Source organism: Arthrobotrys flagrans, assembly GCF_004000055.1.
Source record: "Arthrobotrys flagrans strain CBS H-5679 chromosome Unknown unitig_15, whole genome shotgun sequence".
Lineage (NCBI taxonomy): Eukaryota > Fungi > Ascomycota > Orbiliomycetes > Orbiliales > Orbiliaceae > Arthrobotrys > Arthrobotrys flagrans.
This window is the reverse complement of record NW_027137545.1, coordinates 1179006-1206065: the sequence shown is the minus strand read 5'-3', so window position 1 is coordinate 1206065 and position 27060 is coordinate 1179006. Positions and strand designations below refer to the sequence as shown.

Genomic DNA, 27060 nt, shown 5'->3' with positions numbered 1-27060 from the left:
CAAAGCTGACAGGATCCTGTAAGGGGCCATAAGGCCGGCCAATAACACCGCAAGGATGGGTAGGACCGCATGGAATACAAGAGGCGAGGGGGGTGGGTTTTGAGTAGGTCATGTTTCTCGTATTGGGCGACTTCGTCGCACATTAACCTTGCCGAGATGTGAGATGTGTGAACATGTGAAAGTCAAGAATAGGTACGGGAGGTGAAAGATAGTGCAAGCAAATTAATTAGACGACGGAGGAATACCACGTGGTAACTGTCTAGCCCTATCCCCATAATTAAACTACAACCCCTATATCTACATAACAAAAAGACATGAAGAAGAGGTGGGATAGTTACGATGGTGGGGGGTGGGGCTGGGCAATGTAACCCGTTGTCTGATCAGTGATCACTGATCAGGCAAGAAGGAAACCAATGGCGCCGAAAGCAGCTGCGAAGATCGCGACACCTGCAACGACCAGCTGCTGGGCAACATTTTCTTTTGTGCAGTCGGCAGGTGCGTTCAAGCCTTTGCACAATGCGGCATGCAAAACAGCGGACATGCTCGCGGCGGCAGCTGTGTCGATCTTAACCCGGCAGGGGTTCGCAGTCGGAGAAGAGGAGGCCAGCACTGCGCAAGTACCAGACGCTCGTTGGTCCCAAGAGGCCCCTCGGTGTCGACGTTCACGTAGTGGTACACAAAGTAGGGCTCGCTGGAGTAGTTGGCATAGGTCAGGTCGTGAATGGAGTTTCCGAACCCCGACTCCAAGTTGGAGCCATTGCGGACGGACGAGTGGATAGAAGGTGTGAGATGTTTGGCCAGCCCGGCATTCTGCAGTGCAAAGACGATGGGAAACTTGTCCGTCGGCGCATATGTCTCGTTGGTGCGCGGGAAGACCACGTCGATTTCCAGCACGCCGGCAGCATTGACGACGGCCCCAAGGTAGGCTAACGAGCCGACGAGGAACCAAACAGCACGGGAGACGAGATACATGGTCGTGTTGTTGTTGTTGCTAGTTGTCGATATCCGAAATGAAGTTATTGATGATCAAGACAATGATAGTGGTGACGCTAATGGTAGCGGCTGTTAGGACTGGAGGGGGTATCGGGGGTCTGGAGGCGCAGTTGGGGGCCGACACTGCGAGCGCGTAAGGTGAATACAGACAGATGGATCGGGTGGAAACAGGGAGAGAAAACCACGAAGGATTTGATGCATGGCTGTTGCAGGAGCACTGATAGCTAGCTCGGACCAACATCTTCACCCGTCTGCCTGTGTAACTTCAAAATATACAACAAAAACAACTCAATCTCTAACAACACATAGATTGCCATTTTCGGGTTGGTGGAGCTGTTCGAAGTAACCTGCAGGCGGCGCAATGCCCAAAGAAAAACCGGCATGGTCAACAGCAGTTGCATCTGCGAATCTGGTATCTGATACGCAAATGCCGATGAGTTTGATATATACCAACTAGTGCTTAGCTGCATCTCTACTCTTACATGTGAAAGGCTCCGGATATTTTGAGGCACGGACAGACATTATATAATTAAATAACTCTTGCCCCCACCCTGCATATCACTCTGATATTCGCGCGTCAAATGCTAACCTTGTTATTGTTCTGTTTTCTTGAAAAAAAAAAAAAAAAAGGATATGGACGGCAGACCACGATCTCGACCTTTTAAGCCAGGAACAAATTGATGTTTATGCCGGCTGTGAAATCTGACCAAATATTTGAGTGCGAAATACTCCAAGGCCTCGGACAAAATCTTGTCGCTCCCGAAAATGCCACATGTTTCACTGGGCGTTCACTTACCAACCCGGCCAGGCCGGAGGCCGATGTTCCAGCAGCTAGCAACAAGGACTATCTCATATTGAACCACAGTTGCAAGCTTGAGTGTACATACACCGAATTCAGTTGGGACGACGTCAATTACAACAACATAGTCGGTGTTATCTTATGCGACGGGGGTACACCGCGAATACCTTGTGTTAAACCGTCGCAGTCATATACACGATTCAGCGGCTATTGGTGTTCGAACACAATATATCTTGATACTGCAATTTGCTATATGCCGCAGAATAGTGTCGCACCACGAAGTTTAGCAGAGATTGAAGGAATGAACTTTTTGCAGTTTAATAAGATCACAGAAGCCTAGATGCAGATCGCCATGCGAAGGCTAGACTACCATGGCAGAAGTTGTTCCCTGTTTTATACTCGCCGACGAAAATGCCAATCGGCAAACGGAGTCATTGTCTGATGAAGCACGCGATTTTGCCAGGGTCCGTGGCCTACAGACTATCTGGGTAAATTGCCTTTGAAGGGTGTTAAATACTCTAATTACTCGAGGTTTTTTTATTCCTTTGATCGCTAACATGTATGCTAATAGACTGGTTGGCCAAGCCGTTGGATGGGTGGGGAACGTGCTGCTCGCTACGTCCGGAACCCAAACAACTTCGTGATATCCGGCAAACCGATTTCCGCCCGGGCTACGAAAACGATGCTTCTCAACGTTACTACTTCATTACGATGTCCGCTAGTTTTGCAAATGCTGCGAGAGGTACAATATAGGTCCTAACAGAGGATACTCTTGACATCCTAGAGATGGGAATATGGCACGATACTGAGTTTCGGGTATTATGGCAAAACGCAGCAGTAGAGCGCATAGTCGCCACCAACCAAACGCACTAGTATGAGATCTACGTCAATGGTGATGGCACTATAACTCCCCGAAATCCAAGAAGGTGGACGGGTAACTTACTCCATGCGGGTGGTGCAGGGTCCTCCGGAAAACTTCGCAGACTCAGGCGAACTTTATCAAAGTTGGTGGTGAGTACATTGATATCGGTGGAACGGGATTTACGGACCCCGGCACCTTTGGAGCCGTTTGTTTGAACACGTTGCATTTTTGGAGGATCTAGCAGAGTGCCCAGCACCAGATGCATACATGCCCTCCAAAGAATATGAGACAAGTCCCTTCGGGCATTGGGATTTCTTCGGATAAAATTTTTGTATCTTTTCATAGATACTTAGCTGGCCACGGATCTAGTTGAATGGATATAAATTTAACACCGGTTTCCGGGCTCCGATAATTGCCAAATCGATGCAAATTAGCTGACATCGCCCAAGTCGATAAATTATTATACGTTCAGATTATGAGTATACTCTACAAGAGCTCATGAATCAAAGCCCCCCGAATTGTTTGTGACCTTAGGAATTCGTTAAAAGCCAATGGCTCCGGATCTATGCATGTGAACCCAGCCATATGTCGAGTAGGAATAATGCAGTACCTCATCGGAACTCCACTCTCGATATCTCACTAAAACTGTAAGACAATATGTTCCCCAACTCTGATTTATAAAACCCTAGAGTACTTGCTTCGCATTTATCCGTAAAGCTCTCCCGCCCTGTCCGCGTATATGACGGCCCGGGGCGTCCTAAGATCAAAACGGTTGCGTGGCTCGAAAATATATCCAAGCCATGAGTACCGAGTATCCCGAAAGTCTAGAGTACAAAGGCCTCCCCACTGCCGAAGAACCTAATCGTGAAATTCAATCGTAATTGTTAAATCTTCTAAAAGGCAAACTTGGAGACTCCATATGGCGGCGCCAGCTCCACCGGCACTTCTATATATACCTTCACAAAGACGGCACACGATAAGCCAAGAATCTAAACTCCGCAGAAAAGCAAAGAAGTTTAAAGACAAAACCCAAACCTTCCTATAAATAGGGCTCCACTACTTATAGCCGCGGGCCCTGTCCGCAAAAAGTAATGTTGATATGCAGGTGTGCACGCGCCATCGGAAAAACTATCGTAAGATCTCGGATAAATCTTAAACATCGAACCCTCAAAAGATCTTCTGGTATTTTCTGAACCTTTACCTAACACACGTGTCTGCACGATATCCCGTACTTGTACATCCATCGATGAATCCCGTAGTATCTCGGGATATTTGAACCGCATACACTGAAAACAGGAACGAAAAAAACAATCTCGTAGATGATGTTTTGTGTCGTGTTGTATTTTGTCAGCCATGCCACGCCAGAACGGAGAAGGAACTGACGCTAGCATGAGCTTAAATCTGTGATATGATCCATATTCCTTCTTTCGATGTCTAGAAGTTTTCGACTTTTCCACGAAAGGAGGCGCTAAATTTTCAGTGGTAGATTAGATTGACATTAGTTCTAGAGCAATTCCGGGCCCCGGAGACGGCCATCGTACCCAAGTCGCCCCGGCATAAATTAATTCTGCAAGTCATAAATTTAACAGTGCGAATGTTCCTGAATGCGAAATTGACGAGCGGAGGGTTAAACACTGTAAGTATAAGAAAAACTCTTGGTTACATTACAATGTGGAGAGCCTAGAAATCTGGCGGGTACCGGTACGGACAGATCTATCAATACTCGGGGATTAAATTTATAATACCAAATACCCTAGTAGTGATTTACCTAATGAAAGACTATAGAAATGTTGTGACATCACGAACTTGAAAACTTAAAAGCCACACTAAAGCTCAAGCAAAGGAGTCAACTGAGGCGTATGTCAATCGGCACCCTGGCTGTGGTGTATCGTTAATATTAGCTGGTTCACTACTCCGCAGAGATCGTGGACGAACCTAAGGCTGAAGCTGAAGGAGACCTGCTAGGTAGCTGATCTCAGTCATCGAGTGGAAATTTGTTTGTTAGTATATTGAACACGCAGATATCTGGCTTTCGGTGGCTTCTATCGTTGCTTTTATTTCGTGTTGCTTTGTATATGCACCACGGGCCGAAGTTGGGCGTTAGTGGACCCCGGCCCGTGATGTTTCGGCGTCGACACCGTTAGCTTCCCGTGCAGCCATCGAGGTCGGGATTGTGTCACGGTCCTGGAAAATAAAATGAAACGATTAGGGGATCGATATAGACGTGTCGATATGCAATATAGTGGTGTTAGTGGATTTGACGATTCATATGACATCGAATTAAGGAGAAATTATGACCAAAAGTGGCCTTCGTTCGTTCCGTTCCCTTTTCTTAGCACCGGGACTATGGAGCTCCACAATTTCATTGACAGCTGAGAAAGGCATCGAGACACAAGCCCCGCAGCTTTCGAAACGTCAGGACAAGCGAGGGGCTTCACTAGGCCTACAGCACATTAAAAGGTTCGTGAAAATGCAAAGGAAAATGAATCATTAGAAATTTGTGTGTTAATTTATTTGTTCATTGTATTGAAAGCTAGCTTTAAGCTCTATTTTAGGTCCCTCCCTGAGTTCTTTTTGTAGCTTCCGACTTTCGTGCAGTATGTGCTCATCATAACAGAAAAACACAAGAAATCCCTGATCATGTCCCTCCCTCATAGAAAAATAAAAAACAGAGGAGCGATAACAATAATGGTGGTTTGGAAATGGAGGGTATGGATCAGGATATAAAAACAAGAAAACACCGTTTTTCTGAATGGCACGCGTGTAGAGGGAACGCCGGTTTCGCTAGAAAGATAAAATAAAAACTCCGTGAAGAAAAAGCAAGAGGTCAATGACTCCGGTGTGACTCCTTTTTTGGATATGTAAAATCAGGAAAACAAATTCAGAAAACAATTGGAAACAAAAGAGTTCGATGCCCCTTTAGGGGGTAGAATCCACCGCCGGTTGGAATGGGAATAGTGGTAGGGAAAGAGAAGTTGGCGTAGACAGTAGGAGAAGTTTAGCGGGGGGTAGTGAGAGAGAGAGGAAAGCAGAAAGTAGATGTCTGGAATAGGAGAAAAGACATTCAATGGCCCTGCTGATTGGGCCGTGTTCCCGGACTTCTTGCGCAGCCCGTTGCGTAAATGTTTCTACGGATTACTCATGGCGAGGTTGAAGCTGGCGATGGATGATTTGTCTTTGAGTATAGATGAGGTCCAGCCCAAGAGGCCTCGGTTTTCGGAGCCATTGATTGGGGTGGCAACAGCAGGATTACTAGCTGGAGTGAGATCGGATGTTGAGACTGTGAGAATAGGAGCTGCTGGTGGGTCCTTTCTCTTAGGTTCGATCGCGAGGGATTGTCGATACAGCTTTTGAACGTCACCGTAGCCTGATTCGTTAAGGGTTCGCATTTGGTATTCCAGCCAATACTGGAACTCTGGGACTTCCTGAATAGGATAAGGATGCTGGAAGTTCTGGATCTCTTGGAGTAGCTTCGTCATCTGGGTATACTTGAAAAAGTTGACACCAGTTGGGTTCTTTGGGTCTTCGTCAGGAAGTGGCCTCTTGTCAGCATTCCCGTCAACGAAGAATACCATGTCAGTGAGGTATAGACCCAAGAAGGGGAGACAAGGCGCTAGCTGGTTTCTTGTTCTAGAACGCAGCTCAAAGTAATTCCTGCTAGGGTCAACAATAGATCGAAGTTTCTCAAGAGCGGCCTTCGTCTTAGGAGAGACAAGCTCCCAGGTCTTCTTGAGTCGTCCGATAGTTGAATTGTTCAAAGCGCAGATAATTGCCATCATAGTGTTGAAGTTGGCCATTTCAAATAGTTTGTCAGCAATCTTGATCCAGTGCTTAATGACAGCGGCCCGCTTTTTCGGGTCGGGATCATTCAGAATTGTAAATGCGATCCAGAGGGCCATTTGGGTAGAGAGCTTGGTCATAGCAAGAACGTTGACAGCACGAGAATCTTCTTTCTTAGTCCACTCTTTACCAAGAAGCTCGTGAGGGGTAATTTGACACCAGATTTTCTGGTCGATGACTGTAAGCTGCCGTGCGATTTCATGGGGGTCGAATTCGAGAACGGATGGAACTTCACCACCGTTTGATTGGAAGGTTCTGAGGGTAGTGTATTGCCTGCTCGTAACCCTTGGCTCTGGGAAGCCGGTTGCTTGATTAAGGGCAACGGCGCTTCTTGTTTTCTGAAGTGTAGCAGGTTCCCTTGGAACAAGAGAGGTATCAGACGCAACGTGAAGAACCTTGTCAGTGAGCTCTTGGAGGCGGTCACCGGGTGTAACCAGCACTGGCTTCAATTTATTGATTGCGAAATCCCTAATGATGGGAAGAGCTTCCATATCGGACTCCTTCTTCCAATGAGTCTCCAGCCAGGTCTTGAAAACGTTATAGACACGGACGCGGACAGGAGTTGAGCCCAAGAGGTTCTGGTCGACTTCGTCGAAGCGATCGATAAGGGCCTTCGTGATCTCAGTAGGAGAAGACCAGCACCTGAAGGTGGTAAAGAATGTTGTGACGAAGATGATATCTGGTTTAGAGTCAGGCATGGTCATTTGCTCGACCAAGGCAGCGACTGAGCCAATATACACAAGACCATCTTTTGTGACAAGATTATGGGCGTGTGTCTTAGGGATTGCGGGCGCATCAACAGGAGTTGGAGGTGTGCTGTCGCTTTGGGAAGCTTCCGAAGTTGGAATAACGACAGTGGTTGTGGGCTTGGGTACAGGGGTCGTGAGCGGTGTTTCCGACTCTTCATGAATAGGGGTGGTCGCTCTTGTGGAAAACTTGTCTTCCTCGCTTGTGGCTGACTGTTGGCTATCCTCGCGTTGCATTGAGACAGAACTAGCGGATGTAGAATCAATAGATTGATGCTTTTCTTCGACATCAATAATCATCACGTCTTTTGGTGGCGGAGATGGAACAGGGGTAGCCAGCGATGGCTCCACAGTGACCGGGCTCATGATTGTAGGGAGGGATGGGAGGTTCTTGTCGAGATTCAATTTCATAACGACTGGCGAGGAGGCTTCAGAAGAAGAGGAGGATGAGGAGTATGAAGGGGAAGAATCAGTGGTAGGAGAATTCAATCCATCGACAACTGGAGCAGTAGGGACTGTAGTAGTAATACCAATTCCAATTTGCGAAACAGCTGGCCCGGCAGTGGGAGTGAGTGTGATTTCAAAATCTTCCATCTTCTCGAGAAAGCCATGAGCGTTGTCAAAGCATAGTGTTGCTCCTTGAACACATTTCGTTGCAGCATCAATGAGAGGTTGGCTTTCGTTACCTGCTAAGGGTTCTTCATCCTCATGTTCCAGGAGCGGTTTAACCAAGCGCTGTGCTTCAGTAACAAGAACATTCATTTCTTCTTTGAAGCTGGTCTTGCTGAGTTCAAGTGATTCATCAGCTTCTCCGCGTTCTTGAACTAGATCGACCACGTGAAGTAGCTCCTTGCCAACGTCGACGGCGTCTTTCGTAAGGACAAATAGTCGGGACGGCAAGGGGGCCTTGAGGTGGATTGTGCCGATGTAGGTTGCTAGGCAGCTAAGCAGCGAGTCGTATGTATAATTAAGCCTGGCTGTGGCTAAAACGACTTCAACAACAGGCTCGGGTTTCGGCTCCATGATTTCACTTTCGCTGTCAGACTCCTTGACAGTTGAAGCCGGAGTTAAAGCAAGAAACGAGGTCTCAGTAGTCGGTTGGTACGACGGTGTGATAATTGTGAGACGTTGTGGACGCTCCTTTGCCGGTAAGGGATCCAGGGCGGTAGTGAGAGAGGTTTGGATGGAATCACGGTTACCAGCCTCAGTCCGAACCTCAGCAGTGTAATCGCAATCGTCTTCATTGATTGTAGTCATCTCGTCTTCACCAAGATCCTCAGGAAGAGGATCATGGATTTCGCACCAGGCGTCGAGAAACTTGGCTCCTCGGACCACGACCCTGAACGAGCTAAGTATCATGTCGTCGATGAGGTCCTGAGCTTGTGGCATTAGTTCTTCGCCATCCAGCTCGTCCGGCAATCGACGAGCTGTCTTGACAAGAACAGAGAGTTCGGAAAGGAGAACCTTTCGCGTCTTGCGAATGGTCTCATCTGTTTGGACGTTTTCCGAATCTCTTGTAAGGCAGTCCGTCACTTCCTACACGGAACGTTAGGACTATTCATTCAACTGGAAAGGGCTGATGACTTACCAGAAGATGTCTGACACCGTTTACCACGTCGGCGACGACAGTCTGGCTAGCAGTGACAAACGAAGCATTGGAGGCAACTCTGCACTCCTCGAACACGGCGATGCTAGCCTTTAACAAAGGTAGCATCTCATCGACCTCGTATGCCGCGCAGAAGTTTGTCGGCAGCCAGCCTCGGGAACCCGAGGCCAGGGTGGTACCGTCTGCCCACCCGTTTTCGTGGATATTGTGAACCATTATCATATCGCCCGGGCTCAGGGCTATTGTAACTGTCGCTGTGTCTGCATTCTGGAAGGGCCTGAAATGGTAGAATGCCCTCATGAAGGCCGGGTACTCTGTCGGCCTTGAAATCCTCTTGGAGGTCTTCGAAGAGGCCGAAGTATGCGACTTGGGCCGTGTATCCGCTGGCTTCACGTCCGTAGACGATTCACCATTGGATGTATCATTGGCGACCGACCCTTCCTGGATAGATACCCGCTTCGATGAGGCCTCCTTAGGAGTTGCCTCCCTCGAAGGGCCATCTTTGGGTGTAGGTGGAGGGGTGATCTGATCTTGGGAAGATATTGTTCTCGAATGGGACAGCAATGTCTTCTTCGAACCTACCGAGGAAGTTCTACTCCCTCGTTTGTAGAGAAGGAGCGACGAGTCCGTGAGATTCGTCGACTCCATCTTTTGCGAAAAGCAAAGATTCTCCCGAAAGAGGTATCTTGAAGTTAGGATGAAGTTGGTATTTTTGTGTTCATCACCACCTCTGGATGTGGAGATAATTTGTGCAGGATTGGAATGATAAGGGAAAAGGATATGTTAGATTGACGGCAGTATGGATTGGACCATCAAACTGACATTGGAAAGGATATCAGGTTTGATGTTGTTGAAGGTGAGAAGGATGAGGACGCTTCGGTGATAGTTGCGGACGGGGAGAAATGTTGAAGCAATGTCGACGCAGCTATTTGCGTTGTTAATGTGATAAATTGTCGACGTGCAACACAGACAGGATTCTCAGACCAAATTCGGACCATAAAATAATGCAGCCAAAGGCACAACCGTTAAATTCTTAGTAAGATTTAAATATTCCTCCCAGAAATTAAAAGGGCGATGAGAAGCAGTTCGTCGAGAAGATATACCAATAGCCCCAAAAAAATGAACGACTAGGGTACCTTTTTTAAATCCGGGGCCGCAAATCGACTAGTTTCGGCAAGGCTAATATCAGGTACCTGGAATCTCGATTGCCTCGATTCTCGATCACGGGGATGTCAGTATAAAGCTGAGGGCGAAGAGGGCGCAGGTAGGCCTGGTATATCAATTGTCGAAGTACCCCTCATGCAGAAACGTCTTTTCTGGTCGTCCTCTGTATGCAGGTTTGCAAGTCGCTTTCACAAACCCTGCAGCAACTCCTGGCTGTTCGAAAACGTTTAGGCAATGGAATGTCGTGATAATTGGCTGGATAGCTCCCAAGAAATGTCCCTAGCTGCGTTTAGAGCGCGGAATTTCGAATGAAGGATAAAGTATGATAAAAAAAATTGGCTAGCGGTGTTTCCAGAAATACGTCAAGTAAAAAGTCCAGTCCAAGGCAGCCAATCCCTTTCTATATGTCCTTCTATGTTCTCCTCTCTCCTCTCTCCTATACTGACTCGAACCCAGGAATCTAATAGGCAGCCAATATCAGGATTCTTTAGTTATTGTTGTTACGTTTCTGTATCTAGGATGTAGGCGTAACTGCGTGTGCGCTGTATGCAAGGAGGTTCGTAGTCTGTCCTAATCGCGGAAGGCCCGGTTATCAATATAATGCTCTCTTGAGGGGAGGGGGGGAAACGGCGACTATGATCGATGCTAAATAGAGCGGAATGGAGGAAGGCCCAAGATGCTAACCTTTTCCTAGTTTTTGTTTATTTAATGGCCGTTAAAAGTCGATGTTGAGTATTAGATTTTGATATCGCTACCAGTTAAACAATGTTTCTATGCGTATATTCCTCCAGAATGTCTAACGCCAAAAGGATATATCGCCTCAGTGCTTTTAAGTATCTGCAAAATTTAAAACCCAGCTTGAAAAAGAAAGAAGAATACCGACGGCGGACGGCTGTTATGACGTTACAGAAAAATATTTTGGAAAAGCAGACGCCGTAAATGATTCCAAAAGTCAGGTGAAGAAAGAGGGAAGCCACGTCCAGATATATGATCCATGAGCGCACTCCCCTCGTTCTCAGTGCTATTATAAGGGTTAACCTAGACTGTGAACTACCCCCCAATCTATCATGTCAAATATGGTATAACTCTTCGCGGGCGGAGGAAAAGGTGGATCCCCCCAATGACCTTTCACGGGAAATGGGGTGGGAGGGCGAAATTTTGCGCGGTGACACTCCTCGAACACACTCGCCGGGATGCCCACTGACTGCTCGGAGCCATCATGGTTTCTTTTTCGCAGGTGTTGTTAGAGTTATTTGCTTCTCCTGAATTTTCTTAATAGGGATAACAGGGACGTCTACCCATTGGCTGGTTCAACGGCCTGTTATTTCTTCTTGAGGTCAAGAAAAGCAAATATACTGGCATCTCACGCTAGAAACTTGTGTCCATTTTTGAGCAGATTTTTTTTTTCTTTTGATGATTTCGCCCTGCGGAGGTGACTCTGGGTCTCCTTTTCGTCCTCCTGGGCAGGATATCTCGAATCAAAGCTTCATCCCATAACCATACCACACGACACCTGCAGCAGGTCAATAAATACGATTCAATGTCTCTGAAGCCGTCGACGAGTACAATTGCAAATTTATTCACAAAACTCAGTGTTCCCATTAGTTAAGATGTGCTCTATCAAAAAAGGAAACAAGATCCATTCGCATTTCCTTTCCTCTTTCCTTCAACTCCCATTGAACCTTCGGAGAGTAAAAACCTCATGGCCAAACCATCGACGCAGCGTTTGAAAAGCAGGGAGGGATTTCTGACCAGGCTCCCTAGTCGCTTCAGACCTCATTTGATGGGTAAAAAACCAATCATGGGTAGACCCTGGACTGGTGTGCTACCGAAGCGCTTGCCCACCCAGATATTCGGGATCAAAGCCCACATATTGCCATTTGCCCATCGTTAAGAGACCCCATAATAACTGGATAGACTTTGGATGACCTCGGTTCGCAGGATAAAACGAGCTCCATTGATTTAACTTTCACCGAATAGAATTTCCAGACTCGGTCGACGGCATCTCGTAAAACGTCATCATAGACGCTTCCTAAATTGCTGAATAGGACCTCTATATCGATAGGTATTCCTGTGGGCTCCGCAGTCAGAACGTCTACCCCACCATTCAACCTAATACTCGGTCGGATATGGAAGCTCATCAACGCCAAGCTTCAGTCTTTGCTGACCGCACCCCCGTGCCGTTGTCTTAATTCGTCTACCCTCATAGGTTATAGGCTCATCTCTTCGCTTCATGAAGTTCAACGCAGGATGGACTAAAATTGAGGTGGAGGCAGTTTATCTCGTACCGTATAACGGCCGCCCAATCAAATGTTTCGCGTAACATGCTCTAAACCAAGTTTCCGTTTGGTCCAAACATGCCTTCCATCAACGAGTAAGATCGTCAATTGAGGCCTCCTCGTGATATATTGTTTAAGATTTAACCTACAGTCCTAATCGCATAAACTGCTCAGAGGAGCTGACAACTAAAAACTAAAATAAGAATATATTCCTCGAATCTTCCCAGGCCGCACATGATCCCTCATCAGCGCTTCAAGATCTTTCACCATTGCTCAACTCCCTCGAGACCCGACTCAGCATTCCATATAGTTATCAGCTGATAAATCTTTTAAATTCAGTAGCTGGTTCCTGCATGGGTCCATGTTGAGTTTCTGCAGTTACCAATGGACAGCTGCGATGCAGGTTCGCTAAACCAATTTTACCACATATCCCCGAATTCAAGTCTCAAGGCAAACCTTGAGCTCGCCGGCACCAAACTGGCGGGATGTCTCAACTCATGCAGCTCCCTGTTACATAGACTGCAAGCAAACATCATTGATGAACTGACTATAAGATTGAAAATACAGAATTCGAAGCGACTGTATCGCTGGAGACGACCGTCTTGAACCTAGTCGCCGGAAATGGAAACCCAAGTGTCTAGCTTCGTCGCTTCACAATCCGACCATGCATCGGAAGCTCCAATCCCCCCAAACATACATACATCTGAATCATCAGGCCCCCAATATTTCAACTCCAGTAGATGTTTTTCCTCGGATATGCCTTTATAACACTAGATCAAAAAGGAGGTTGTCGAACTAGAAAGGTTATCACAAGGGTCTACAATTAAGCAAGCGGTCAAGTGCTCCTTGGTCGAATTATCAGGCTATTGAAACATCAGTTTATGAAGATCAAAACCCAAACCATCGACCTAAACTCGTTGTCCCACGGTCTATCAAAATTAAGGTTGAAAATACCCCCATGCCCCCAAGTTCTCATTAAGTCACCACTCGCCTGTTTGCCCGTTTCGCTATGCCGCCTTGAAATTTCGTCGTCGCCGCAGTCTTTAAATTTGGAAGCAAGCCGCGAAATTCTTGCACCATTGTTTCGCTTGTGAACAAAAGATGATGAGGCGTGTGGGAGGTCCATCCTACGTGTAATTTGACAGGATGCAAGTCCCACGGACGAAGATGCCAGCGATCGACATTGCAGCTACTGAAGTCGATACCAGCGCGAAATTGAGACCACTCGGGGTTCTGGCGGGATCCGAAGAGGGCTAAGCATTGAAGGACATTTCGAAGCGATTTGTAGCCCAAGGCTTAGCTTCGCAATTGCCGGTTGGTTCGAGCGAGTCTTGATGTCTCTCGATCACTAGTTCGTAACCGGGTAGACTCCGGAAGCATCACGAACCGTACCGTTCATGCTAACTAACGCTATATAGCTAGTTGACGGGCGGATTCCAAGCGACTACCGAAAAGAGGTTAAGGAAATATATTGCATTGATTCAGACCGTCGTCAAGGAAGAGCCCTGGAAGCGATAAATCCCAACGATCTCAAAAACTGGCCGTCTAGTAAGATCGTATTAAGCACTAAACCGAAGCTAGATGGTTTCTAAAATCTAGACCTTTGGCGGGTCCTTTGGTGGATCTTTGAGCCGACAAATAGTGATACTTTTTGTCCCAAAATGGCTTCAATGATGCTGGGATCGAAAGTATACTTTTTAGAATGCTGGTATGTAGGTTGTCCCGCTCATGCGCTTCCATTTGAGATGATTTTGCAGGGAAGGTGCAGTTTCAATCTGAAGAAGATTTGAGAGGTCTTGATGCCAAGACAGTTATCTTTTGCTCCCAAACCAATGATATCGCGTGCGGATGTCGGCAATTGACCCTCGTAAGGCAAAAAAGGTTCGTGAGGTCGATACCAACTAAAGCCAGTTAGGCAACAGTCGACGGTCAGCAAAAGCGAAGTCGGAGCGAGATATTTGACTTGGGTCGACCCGAGGGTCAGGTCCCCTCATGGCACCCATCCTATCCTTCACGTGTGGTCTATCATGAACTTGGTGGATTCGTCAAATATTTCCCGGTCACCATGCATTGGTCTTGTGCAAGGCACGCAGCATTAACAAGGCCTCAAGTTAAGCCGCTTTATGTAGCAATCACGAAAGAAAGAAAGCAACACCCTCATGCTGTGTGACCTTCAGACCCTCAAGTTTGCAGATTGCGAATTACCACAGCTTCAAGAAGCAACCACCTTTCCACAACGCTCCAATTTTTCCCCTGTCATCTCATGGCACGCACTCTTAGCAAGAATATATTTCGTGAGCTCAGCAACGCTCAATTGATCAAGCATTACTCAGCTTCGTCATGCAAATCGCAATCCATACAGATTATGGTAGTATCAACTAACAAACCCTTGGTCATTACAACATTTTTGTGCCCACATTTGCCTCCTTGATCAATAGACAGTGACGAATGGTATGCATTTACGCTCCATACTGATCTAATTTTCTCTTTGAAAAACCTTTCCTCAATTAACCATGTTAAGGATTAGATGTTGAGCTCGTTGCCATTGCAACCTAACTTTTCAGTAGTCGTCGCAAGATTTTCCACTCTCCGAAGCAAGCCTAGCGAGGTTCAATTTATCCGTTACCCAAAAAAAGAAGGGACACATGCGGGTTGCCCGTCCCGCCGAAGCTTCTATGTATCGCCTGGTCCCAATCGATAACATTTCGGTCGAATGAGACGAACCGTGTGCCTGAAAATTCTCTTTATGCATGATAGAGAGAGAGTCTGATAAGTCGAAGCAATTTTATATTTTGCTTATGGCAGCGTGGCGGTTTTGCAACAACCATTCTATGTATATCGTTTAAGAGTTATATCTAGCGCTGAACTATACATATTAATTATTTTTGTCTGCGATAACGGCACAAAGGTCTTTCCCATTCACGATTCACGAATACTAAACCTGGTTTTCCAGGCCTAGACTGCATGACATGACATGGTCGAAATTTTTACAGGGTTGAGCGCGAGCGACCCAGGCAGTACCGGGATACTCGAGTCAAAACTTCGGGATCGGTCGCTTCGATTCGGTTACCACGATAAATTCTTATGCACCTACATATGTCTATGTGATGTTCTGATAATTTTAGAATGACTCGCGGGTTCGCCCCCAATGCACCGCAAACAGCTGAGGAGCTCATTCAATAATTGTGATTCGTCGGTCCCAAGTTCCGACGCCTTCGACGGATCAGAAATAACAAATTGTCAGATTCAGTTGACCTCCTCAGTCGTCGGCTACTGTTACATTCCCGTCAGGATACTATCGACGTTATATTTTCTCCATGCTTTGAGACGAACGCCTTCCAGTCACTTTGCCTCCACTGCATACCACGGCGACGCAGGCTGATAATGCTATTGGTGTCGCTGGTCATCCATTCGTCGCTTTCAATTCCAACCTCCTTCAAAGATATTTATGTGTGTACGTATGCATATGTATATGCGGAGAGCGGGACCCCCATGAATATCTATAGCCCTATCTACCTATCTCTATAGAGGCCTCCCGCCAGAGGTGTGTAACATAAAAAAAAGATAGCGGGAAGTTTCAGCAAGGAAGCGACAACATCCCACTCCGCAATCCCATACGGGCATCTCCATCCGTTCAGAAACAATGGAGTAAAATGATAAACGAACGGGACGGCCTGGAAACGAGCGAGCTGCATGAATATTGCAGCGAATACACAAGCTTCACACCCACTATTCATAATCCTTATATCTTTACAATTTACTGTTTTTTTTTTTTTTTTCTTCTTCTCCTTCCAACATTTCTCTAAACACGAGGATTCCGGTGACCCCCCATCCCCAGAATACCCTGGTGAAGATATTTTTCTGCAATGCGGGCAGGCTGCAGTGCATGGGAAATACATATATGTAACCCAAAAACCAAACCATACAAGAATTCCCGCTGCATGCAAGGGGATACAGCCGCCCCTTCACAAGGGGGTAAACAGGAAGAAAAGGCGAATCCAAAAATCCATCCAACCAGACCGTTGATGACATGCTCCAAACCTGGTCGGCAGACATGAAGAAAATGATCTCCAAGAATTCAATGTCACGCCAGCAGACAAGGAAACTTATCCGTTATGCACGATGCCAATCTTCCCAGGGGGCAAAGAAGAAATAATATGTATGTAGAAGAAATCAACGGGTTTTCAATCACCTATCACGACTTCCCACTTTCTGCTGTTTTAACGACGGTTTTATGCTTCAATAGCCAATTCCAAAGGTATAACTCTAGTACGGACATACTAACGAAAATAGACATCCCGATGCAGGACGGAAAAACCATGAAAGTTTGCTCTGCATTTTTCCTTTTCGCCTAACTTTTCCAGCCGGTCAACTTTGGTTCGGCCGGTTGAAACATGCATAGACGACAGGGTTTTCTGGGATTCGAGACCCTTCAAATGTGTTGCGCTTAAACCTTACCCTGTGTTTCTCCTGTGAAGCTATTCACATTCCATGCAAGGCGTATCTTCACCGTTGGAAACTTTGGAAACTTTCAACTTCGTACCCCCTTGAAACCGGCACGTGAAATCGGTTTGGCTCATCGTAAGATACCGACACGGAGGTTCCCCGATGCTGAGATCACCTCTCTCCCAGGTTACTGGGAGCTGTCACTGTCACATTTGGTTATCACACTTTAAACGACAGGATGCAGAGTTCTTAACAACCTGGTGATATTACAAGGTCTCAGAAAATCGTTTTCTCAATACGAGATTCCTCTCTTACAACACTCTGCTAAAGCCCCTCTTATGGCACAGTTTCTGACTAGCCACAATTTGAATCCCATGAGTGGGTAGGATAAAGACGGTGTTCTGGATAAAGCAGTTTCCCAAATTTGGAGTTTTGTTTTAATATCACAGGGCATATTTCGTAGCACCTTCCAGCCTGCATCCAGTTCATCAGCGTTCAGTGAATGGACGACGGAAACATCGCATTACATATCCTAGACCGTGGTCCGGTTGTGGTGAGACCTGTCAAATATTTAGAAGTGCACCATGACCTTGGTCTTGTTATTTCCCATCGACCTTGACCCTGTGTTTGTGTATCTCAACCCATGTCTGAATTGGTAGTAATAGCACTTGAACCTTCTTAACTGGTAATGACGATAGCGCCAGCTAAGCTCAGGCCATCAGGGTATCCCAGAAGTCATCGACCCCGCCGCACAATTCAATGTTAAAGCCTCCGTAGGCTAGTCGACGTCTTTTTGGGCCGGTGACAACAACCAAAGGTAACGGTGTCAAATTTCCATGGCACAGACAGCTGCTACTCATCGTCGTCACCTTCTTTCGCATTTTACCCTTCTCTAGTCATGACTTCCTAAAGGAGTCTGGATGAAATTGAGGGTCGAGAATGATCAAAGCTGAGACCGGGGCCGAATTTTTTGAGAGCCCGAGACATTCAGGCCTCACCATTTCGCATTTCAGCAATGGAGCGACATAAGATCTGCTTCTATGAAAGTTGACTTGAACTTCTCGTTCTTCATGAGCGATTAATACATACGCTTTACGGGGAACTACTTTTAGTATTCCGAACACTGAATTTTTAACTAATCGTCTTGGCGACTACTAAACTAGTCGACAATTCCCCTTTTCAGAAGTAATACAGTCTGAGACGTATCTATCTTTGTTCTCAATTTAAATGAAATGAGATTGAATCCGGTAGACATTAACGAATATCTCGCCAAATAATGTCTCCAATTGGTATGATTCTATCAATTAATATCCACAACGGCTTGCAAAGGAACCGGATCATGCATTCGCCGTTTCCTCTCTCATGCAGTGTTCGTTCGTCCCTGAAAATTCCGTGAGAAGTTCCCCACGGAGAAGCATTTGTGCCCCACAGCAACGGCCGGTGCACCCTTAACAGACTGATGCTATACCCTCCTGCAGCCCATCGATGCAAACACCCCACACAAATCGCATCGAAAGGAGATCCCGTAGGCCCGTAGTCGATCCCAGATCACCAATCGGTTAAGACCTTCTGGCGGCAAAAAAGGCATTGTAATATATGTACACATCATCACCATTTGTTTGCACTCTTGGAAACTCTTAAATTATTTTCGCTGGCTGTGCCGCCGATGGGTGTGTGTGGGCCAAACATCAAAAAAGAACTCTTTCCTAATCTTTCATTGTTTCGACCAAGCCCAAGACCCGCAAAAATAAATCGCCTCTGGGAAAAGGGGAACCTGCACGACCGACATTGACAGACAAGACAGGTGGCGTCGACCAACAACCGCATAATGCCAATTTTTTGACACAAAGGCACCAGAAAAATATGCACATTTTTCTTTCAACCTGGGCTTGAAAATTAACCTAGCTTTCATGCTCCGGTGGCTTTCTGTTTGATATGATGGCGCCGTTTTAATTCTCGTTGGCGTTTTGTGTTTGTTTTTTCGATGGAGCCCAAATCCGATGTTGCATATTGCGGCACGGTTAGATATGCCGATGATAGAGCCTTCGACGTGTACGAAAAACACTAGAAATCGGAAGAAAAAATCTATAATAAAAAAAAAAAATCGGGATGCAACCTGGCTGTAGAAGGCGCTTCAGTCCTAAAAAAATTTTCCTATCGGCCCGAATATGTAGACATCGGACATTGCCGTCAGATTTTACCACTATCGCGAATATCATAATCGATGCAATCTCACAGATGCATATATTCACAGAACCTTCGGGTTCCTGCCCTTCCATTCGTTCGATTTATAATCTCGGCCTAGACGTCTCCACTGTCGGGCATCACCTAACCATCATATCAGCTAGCTCAACTGTCCTTGCACACGAGCGGTCCAACATCAAAGCTCGGGCGGTTTCACTAGCAACTAGCTCCCCATCTAGCGCCTTTAGCTCATCGAACTTTGAAGTTTTTCAACACGTTAACATGTTAACACGCCGGCTTGCCACTATAAAGCTAAATAACTAGAAACTGTGCCGTTAATGCATATCGGAATATATCCTGTGAATTCAAGACCCACATTTAGAACCTTTCCGTGGGAGTCTCCATAGTGCTGCCCGCCATGCCGTCGCGGCCATGTAGGCTGATTCACAGTTGCACAATTGTGATTCTCCTTCCATATAATTTCAAGATGCAAAAGCAAACTGTGCCATTTGATAAATTAGGAGTGACGGTGGAAATACATGCCAGGTATATGCGCCTGTATTCACAGGCACAATCGAGCTTCCTCACATGCCTATAACGTGATATCGAAATTTCCACGATGTCTTAAAAACGAGGCTATGGTGACACCAGCACAACCCTGTATAATCAACCCCAGTTTTTTTTTTTTCGAATTCCAGATTTCACATCTAAAGTTCTCTTTCTGAACAAAGTTTTTCGTGGTCAAAGCCGCTCGGTATTTTTGCCCCCTCGGACGTAAAACTGGGAATTCCCCAAAGTGTCTGTGCCCTGGGCTTTCTTTTAGTTCGGGAAGTGGGCTTTGATGCCCGGAATTCACTTCGTATTCGCCCTGAATCTTCAAAGGAGAATGCCTGAACATACCCGACATGCAAGCAGGTTAGGCCACAAGAATCGTATGATATCAGAGATACATATTTTTTCCTGCTCCGTATTTTTCCTTTGCGAAAAACCCGAGATCGCGTCTAAAAAGACAACTCAGATTCCCCTTTGCTGACAAAGTTAGAACATCCACGGTTCCAGGCTTTTGTCAGGGTCCGAGAACGCGAACGTTAGTTAACCACTTGGATTCAATGGCGAAAGATTGGGTGGAGTGTGGCCCAGGCCGTGTGGATGGTGGGGGCCAGTGAAGAAAAATACTCAGCCACTCGAAACCTTTGAACGGCGCATGCGTATGCGTGCATCCTGCGATCAAGCCGCCTTTTCGATACAAATTAATATATACCAGGGTGACTATAGACCATATCCAATCAGAAAAATAAAGTGTGAGCGGAAAAGTCGCGCTCGGAGTTCAAACCTTCAATGCGAATTTTACAATCATGCTTTGGAGGCGAGCCGAATCGCACTCGGGCTTCGAACGGTCTTGCAGCTCGTTAACTGTCATGATTTACGATTTACCCCGGCCTGGCAGGTGTGTGTCGATAAGGTCACGCCACTTCGTGTGATTTTGTGGATATTTTTTGGGAGGCTAAAATTATAAAAAACCGTTGAAGTTCATGTGATGGCTTGATCACTAAGGCGTGATTTGGCGAATGGTGAAGGGATCATGGTGTTTCTGGTTTATAAATCTCCACTACCTGTTTATATCATCATGAATCTCAAGTTAGTCAGCCAAAAGTAATCTATTCGGTGAACTTATTGTAACGGTATTGCTGCGAACCCGTGATATAACATCCCATTCTCAGTATATCACAGAAACTCGGAGCTATGAGCTGTAGTTAGCCCCAGTTCTTCACTCCCCGTTCCCATTCTCAGGGAAGCATAGTGTGCCCTGGGCCTGGGTACGAGGTCCAATCGAGACGACAATTTGATCGTGCGCATACTATCCTATTCCCCTTATTGCCTCGCATTAAACTAATAGCCGACATCGAGACCCGTCAAAGATAGTTACGTACGACCACTATAAAGGCTTCATATACGTTCGTATACTATCAGATGCCACACCCCTGTCAGCGATTCCATGGGAGTAGGTAGCTGTCCTCCATACCTCTATCGTGCATGAAACCGGAAACCATAGACCGAGGAGCATAAACGGTTTTATATGCGTCTCGTGAGCCATGGTTCACATATACGTATATAATCTATGAATATTACCCGTGAATTCAACGGCTTATCCCAAGAAGCGGGTATGGTTGAAACATTTCTAGTATGAATAATATTCCCTTGTATAGTAAACATCTGATTTTATAGATATAGATGCATGTTTAAGACCTTAGAAGGGTTATTGCCAAAGCGTTCCATAGAAACATCGAAATCGATCCTTGTTGAAATGTTTCTTCTAATGTTACAAAGTATTCCGAACTCCGAATTTGTTTCTATTAGTTTATATTCCGTCCCGTGTCATTATTCTATTTTGTATCTCCGGATCGAAAAGTAACGTTGTCCCGTAGCGACTCCATCCAGACTGCCGACCTTAAAAGCAACCTGCAGCTTACGTAGATCATATTAATATGAATCGGAAACAGAAACCGTCTACGAGATATAAACCGAACTGCAATCCTCTAACCGGTAATACCTCAAATCCGAGAATATATTACCCAGAATAAAATCCCCAAATAATTCATCCGACATTCCTCCAAACCCCGAAAACACTTCCCCGGGATCATCTTCTCAACTTCATGGCTACGAGCGAACCAATATATTCGCATTAAACCATACCCCCAGATCCTAGCCCCAAATGAAACTCTATATACAAAAAACTCTCCCCGCCGGTCGCCTGAAATACCGTAATAAACCATTATTCTTCGCGAGACAAGAACTCAAGATCGCCTTCAAGCTTCAAGGGAATAAAATATATTAACCTGGAAAAGAAAGAAACAGATCCGGCGAATGCAATAGGCGCTTAAACTTTTCCTCTTTTACCCATCTTTCATTAACCCCCCCGCAAAACGGTTTTCCTCTCGGGGATGAATCAAATCCACAACCCTGCTTTCTTCCGCCCCGTGATTGTCATATTAGGCCCTCAACACAACTACCCCCCGTTGTAATTTGTATTGATAAGGCCGAGGTAGATTAACCGTTACGGATATATTAAAAAAAGCGTGAACAAATTTGATAACCAAAAAAAAGAGAAGGGTGATAAAACTCTCAAGGTGCAACCCTTCTTCCCATTCCTTGGTTTTTCTTTCTATATTAAAAACGCGGAGTGCATGAAAAGACAAGTAGTGGACGGGATCCCCTCCTCGGGTTTACAGGAAAAGAAGTGTGTAGCTAGGCCTAGGGCTTGAAAAAAACGTGACGGTCTGGACGGGAGTAGGCATGCATGGGGGCAAAAAACGGAAAAGGAATTGATGCAGATGGTTTAAAGGTTCTGGGGGTATTCCGTCCATGTTAAGTTAGACGCCGTGACTATGCACGCACATGATTTCCTGTTATCGTGACATGCAACCCCCAAGCCGATCTGTATAACGACAGTCTGTTAACCTTGGAATACGAACGACCTGTAGAATTACCCAGCGATTTGCTGTCCAGATGTCGAAATTTTGGCACGATGTGAAGAAATCGCAGCAACCGCTGGTAAATGATCGGCTAGTTCAAGGCTGCAAGACATACCGGCTGGGCCAGGCCAGGTCGGCCAGGTCAAGTTTTCGTCTTGGTTCCTCCCCCAAATTTACATCATTCGGGATTTCAGTTTTCGTTTCCGGTTGTTTCGATGGTTTCATTTCCGATCCCTACTTTCTACAAGGTATGGTCGGTAACCACTTTCGGCATACTTTCCTCTTCGTACCGTCTTGAATTAGAATGGACTTTCGTTACACAAATCCACGCAACCACGACTACGCACCCATGCCATGCCATGCGTGCGGCGGCCTTTCCGTCTGCACAGACGGAAGAACCTTTTGCAAATTTGTCCTCCAACTTCGCTGTATGCAGGATCCTGTTCCAAAATCCAACAATACAACAAAAAACCAACTTCCATAAAAAATTTTTTCCAACAGTCTAACCATGTTTTTGTTTTATCCATCTTGGAATGTTATCGAATGCTTTAGATATCTAGATTTATAGCTGATGTAGATTTATTTTTTTGTTATCTTATAGAATACAATTCTGTTCGGGACTTATCTCGCAATACACTATCCAAATCGAGATGCTACGGTATCATAGTTAATATTAATACCCCCCCGTTTAATTAACTTTACAGAACTATGCCGACAGCGTTGTCATAGTACTGTTCCGTATCGTTTTAGGATTACGGATGATGCCATCGCTGTGGTGTCGTTATAGCGTCGCTGCAGCCTCGATGCGCATACCTTCCAACCGAGACACCATTCGCCCAAATCGGATCCCAATTTAAAGAATCCTACTTTAATATCTTACACGAAGCGTATATTCATGACATTGGGCTTCAGGCATGAAGCGACTCGATTTTAGACCGTGTCGAACAAGATAGATCCTCATTGACCCTTTTGTTAACGTGCTCCGATGTCTCAAAATCCCTGAATGGTGCCCCGAGGAGAATATCAACAACACATCTTCAAAGTCAACTACACCCAAAGGATGACACTTCGTGGGAGTTAGCTATATTGCTGGTCAATGAGACCAATCACACACTACAACAGTTACAGTATGTAGAAAAAGAGAACATCTGTTCAAAAGGGCCCATACGGTGCCACTCTTCATTCAATTCTTCTCGGTTGACGAGATCTCCACCTCCACCATCGACGGTGAATACTATCTCCAGAAAAATCAAGTATCCCGCCCAGGTCCCCTAGACTTTCATCTTCAAAGCCTAGTGAAAACCCTCCATATCCAGTAGCCAAACGACCACTTTTAAGTACATTAAAGTACATAATGAATTAAAAAAATGAAACTTTTGTTGAAAAACACACAAGAAACACTCCCCACCAGCCCGCCAGTTTGATATCCCAAATATTTTGTTGAAAAGGTATCCCGTCATTATGTTAAAAAGAGAAGAAGAGTAAAAGTAAAAAGACACATTTTAAACGCCGATGTTGAATCTTATCAAGATTTGGTCACACCCGATATGCCATTAAAAAATCGTGGAAAATAACGTAACAGAAGCAAACGCGGAAGAGGAGGAAGAAGAGGAAGAGGAGGAAGGTCGAGGTCGAACTTTGATTTCATTTTCATTCATATCGTTCGTTGAGACTAGGGAAGTAGTAGAAGTAGATAATAAGACAGAGGTGATAATGAAAAGCGTATAGCAGGGCTTAGCATAACTATCCGCTCGCCATGATCAATATTTAAGCATACTTCTCACGGAAGAACTTGGCGGCATTGACCAAGTTAGTGAGAGCAGGCTTAGTCTCCGTCCACTGTCTAGTCTTCAAACCGCAGTCAGGGTCGATCCAGAGCTGCTCAGGCTTGAGGTAGACAAGCATCTCCTCGATTCTGTTCTTGATCTCCTCGTAGCTTGGGATACGAGGGGAGTGGATATCGTAGACACCAGGACCGATGTGGCGTGGGTACTCCTCCTTCTTGAAGACGTTGAGGAGCTTGGCATCAGACTTGGAGTTCTCGATGGACAAGACGTCGGCATCAAGGTCGGAAATGAGGGAGAACATGTCCTGGAAGTCAGAGTAGCAGAAGTGGGAGTGGATCTGGGTACCGTCTTCGACACCGGCGGTGGAGAGCTTGAAGCTGTTGACAGCCCACTTGAGGTACTCTTCACGCTCCTTACCATCGCGGAGTGGGAAACCCTCACGGATGGCTGGCTCATCGACCTGGATGACGTAGATGCCGGCCTTCTCGAGGTCGATGACTTCGTCACGGAGAGCGAGAGCGAGCTGCTCGGCCTGAACGGACTGGTGGACGTCGTCACGTGGGAAAGACCATCGGAGACAGGTGACCGGACCGGTCAACATACCCTTCATCGGCTTCTTGGTCTTGGACTGAGCGTACTTGGATTCCTTGACGGTCATAGGAGCTGGACGGGAGATGTCACCAACGATGATTGGTGGACGGACGCAACGAGATCCATAGGACTGGACCCAGGCGTGGGTGGTGAAGACGTAACCGTTGAGACGCTCACCGAAGTATTGAACCATGTCGTTTCGCTCTGGCTCACCGTGGACGAGGACGTCGAGGCCGATTTCCTCCTGGATGGCGATGACATCATCGATCTCCTTCTCGATGAACTTCTCGTACTCCTCGGCGGTGATGGTGCCCTTGGTGAACTTGTTTCGCTGAACACGGATCTCAGAGGTCTGTGGGAAAGAACCAATGGTGGTAGTGGGGAACTTGGGGAGGTTCAAGGTCTTGGACTGAGCAGCAATACGTTCTGGGAATGGGGACTTGCGGCTGTAGTCGGCCTCGGTGATGGCAGCTTGACGTTCCTTGACGGCGGTGTCGTTGGTGCGCTTGGAGGTAGCACGGGCCTCGACGGAGGCAGCGTTGGCCTTGAGCTCTTCAGCAACAGCTTCAGCACCCTCGGTGACAGCCTTAGCAATGATGGCAACTTCCTTAGCCTTCTCAGTGGCGAAGGAGAACCAGTCAGCGACCTCAGGGTCGAGCTTCTTCTCCGAAGCCAAAGTGTGTGGGGTGTGGAGGAGGGAAGAGCTGGTAGCGACAATGACGCGGTCAGCTCCGAGAGCCTTGACGGCAGTCTCAACGAGACCGATGGCCTTGCTGAAGTTGGTCTTCCAGATGTTACGTCCGTCGACAACACCGGCAGAGAGAACCTGCTTCTCACCGACGGCAGCTAGGACATCCTCGAGCTGTCCGGGGGCACGGACAAGATCGATGTGAAGTCCGTAGAGGTGGTTGATCGATGGGACGACATCGATGTTGTGGACAATGTCACCGAAGTAGGTAGCCAAGACCAGCTTGGGACCGTTAGCCAAAGCTCCGAGCTTGGAGTAGGCGGTGGCGAATGCCTTCTTGGTCTTCTCTGGGAGGTCGAGAACCAAGACTGGTTCATCGATTTGGACGGTCTCAGCACCAGCTTCGGCGAGCTTGGTAAGAAGCTCCTCGTAGACTGGGAGAAGGTTGTCGAGCAAGTCAATTGGGGTGACAGACTGGCCACGGTCTGCCTTTCCGAGGTGGAGGAAAGAGACAGGTCCGAGAACGACTGGACGGGTGACAATTCCGAGCTCCTTGGCCTCGTTGAACTCATCAATGGGCTTGGTGCCAGAGAGCTTGAAGGTCTGGTTGTCCTGGAGGGTTGGGCGGACATAGTGGTAGTTGCTGTCGAACCATTTGACCATTTCCTGTCCATTACGTAATTAGGGTGGGGACTTGGCGACAAGTGGAGAGCTACAATAACATACCAAGCTGGTAACATCGACGGCTTCAGTGGTTTCTGTGGCCTTTCTCTGGAGACCTCGGCCCATGGCGAAGAGGGTCTCTAGGGGTGAGAGGTTGTACTTGGTGTATCTCTCTGGGACAGCCTATATACCGACCAAAGTTAGTGGGAGGGGTACAAGGCGCGTCAATTTGGATCACGGGAGCAACAACATACATTAAAGAGCTGGATGTGGTCGAGAACCTGATCGTAGAAGGAGAAATCATTGCTGGGGATGATATCGACACCAGCATCCTTCTGGATCTTCCAGTGGGCAGCTCGAAGGGCCTTGCCGGTCTCAAGGAGGGACTCGACAGAGGACTTTCCGGCCCAGTAGGACTCGGTAGCCTTCTTCAGCTCACGGTTGGCTGCAGAGAAGTTAGTGGATGCGATCGAGTGGCCATTGGAGTCTCAATGGCTCGGAGGAGAGATGCGGGTTGTTTTTGACATACCTCCCATACGGGGGAAACCGAGAACAGATCTAGACAACAACGGCGACGTTAATACGCGCACTCTATTGAATTTAATGTCTTAATAATGATAACTTACGATTGAACCATGATGAATATTTTAGATAAACCTTTCTTCCTGATGAACGAAATCGTGGAAAGGAATTTGGAGATGAGGTAGTTGGTGGAGTGGTGAGAAAAGAAGAGAGAGGAAGAGGAAGAGGGGTAGGAAGAAGAAGGGAAAATTTTTCGAATTAAATACAGTTATTGGCAATTGTATCGGAGACCCTGCCACTTTCTCCCTGCCACTTGCACATTACACTGCCCAGTACTCCAGAGCGGATTTTTTTTTTTTTTTTTTGGAAACTCGACCCCACCGGTTTACGCTTTTCATCGGTCGAGCTCGAGACACA

At 46.6% G+C, this 27060-nt stretch overlaps 3 protein-coding genes across 3 annotated transcripts; all 3 read right to left on the bottom strand.

The window, feature by feature from the left end:
- Positions 1–394: 394 nt before the first annotated feature.
- Positions 395–972, bottom strand: DFL_000301 (uncharacterized protein; the record flags this gene model as incomplete). Its single annotated transcript, XM_067631880.1, has 2 exons — positions 395–565; positions 622–972. 2 exons carry the CDS (start codon positions 970–972, stop codon positions 395–397), a joined length of 522 nt encoding a protein of 173 aa, XP_067494829.1.
- Positions 973–5782: 4810 nt separating this feature from the next.
- Positions 5783–9494, bottom strand: DFL_000300 (uncharacterized protein; the record flags this gene model as incomplete). The annotated part of the gene is made up of 2 exons (XM_067631869.1): positions 5783–8776; positions 8829–9494. 2 exons carry the CDS (start codon positions 9492–9494, stop codon positions 5783–5785), a joined length of 3660 nt encoding a protein of 1219 aa, XP_067494828.1.
- A 14665-nt stretch (positions 9495–24159) lies between these two features.
- On the bottom strand, positions 24160–26758 carry DFL_000299 (uncharacterized protein; the record flags this gene model as incomplete). The annotated part of the gene is made up of 5 exons (XM_067631855.1): positions 24160–26124; positions 26185–26304; positions 26376–26566; positions 26651–26679; positions 26748–26758. 5 exons carry the CDS (start codon positions 26756–26758, stop codon positions 24160–24162), a joined length of 2316 nt encoding a protein of 771 aa, XP_067494827.1.
- Positions 26759–27060: the final 302 nt, after the last annotated feature.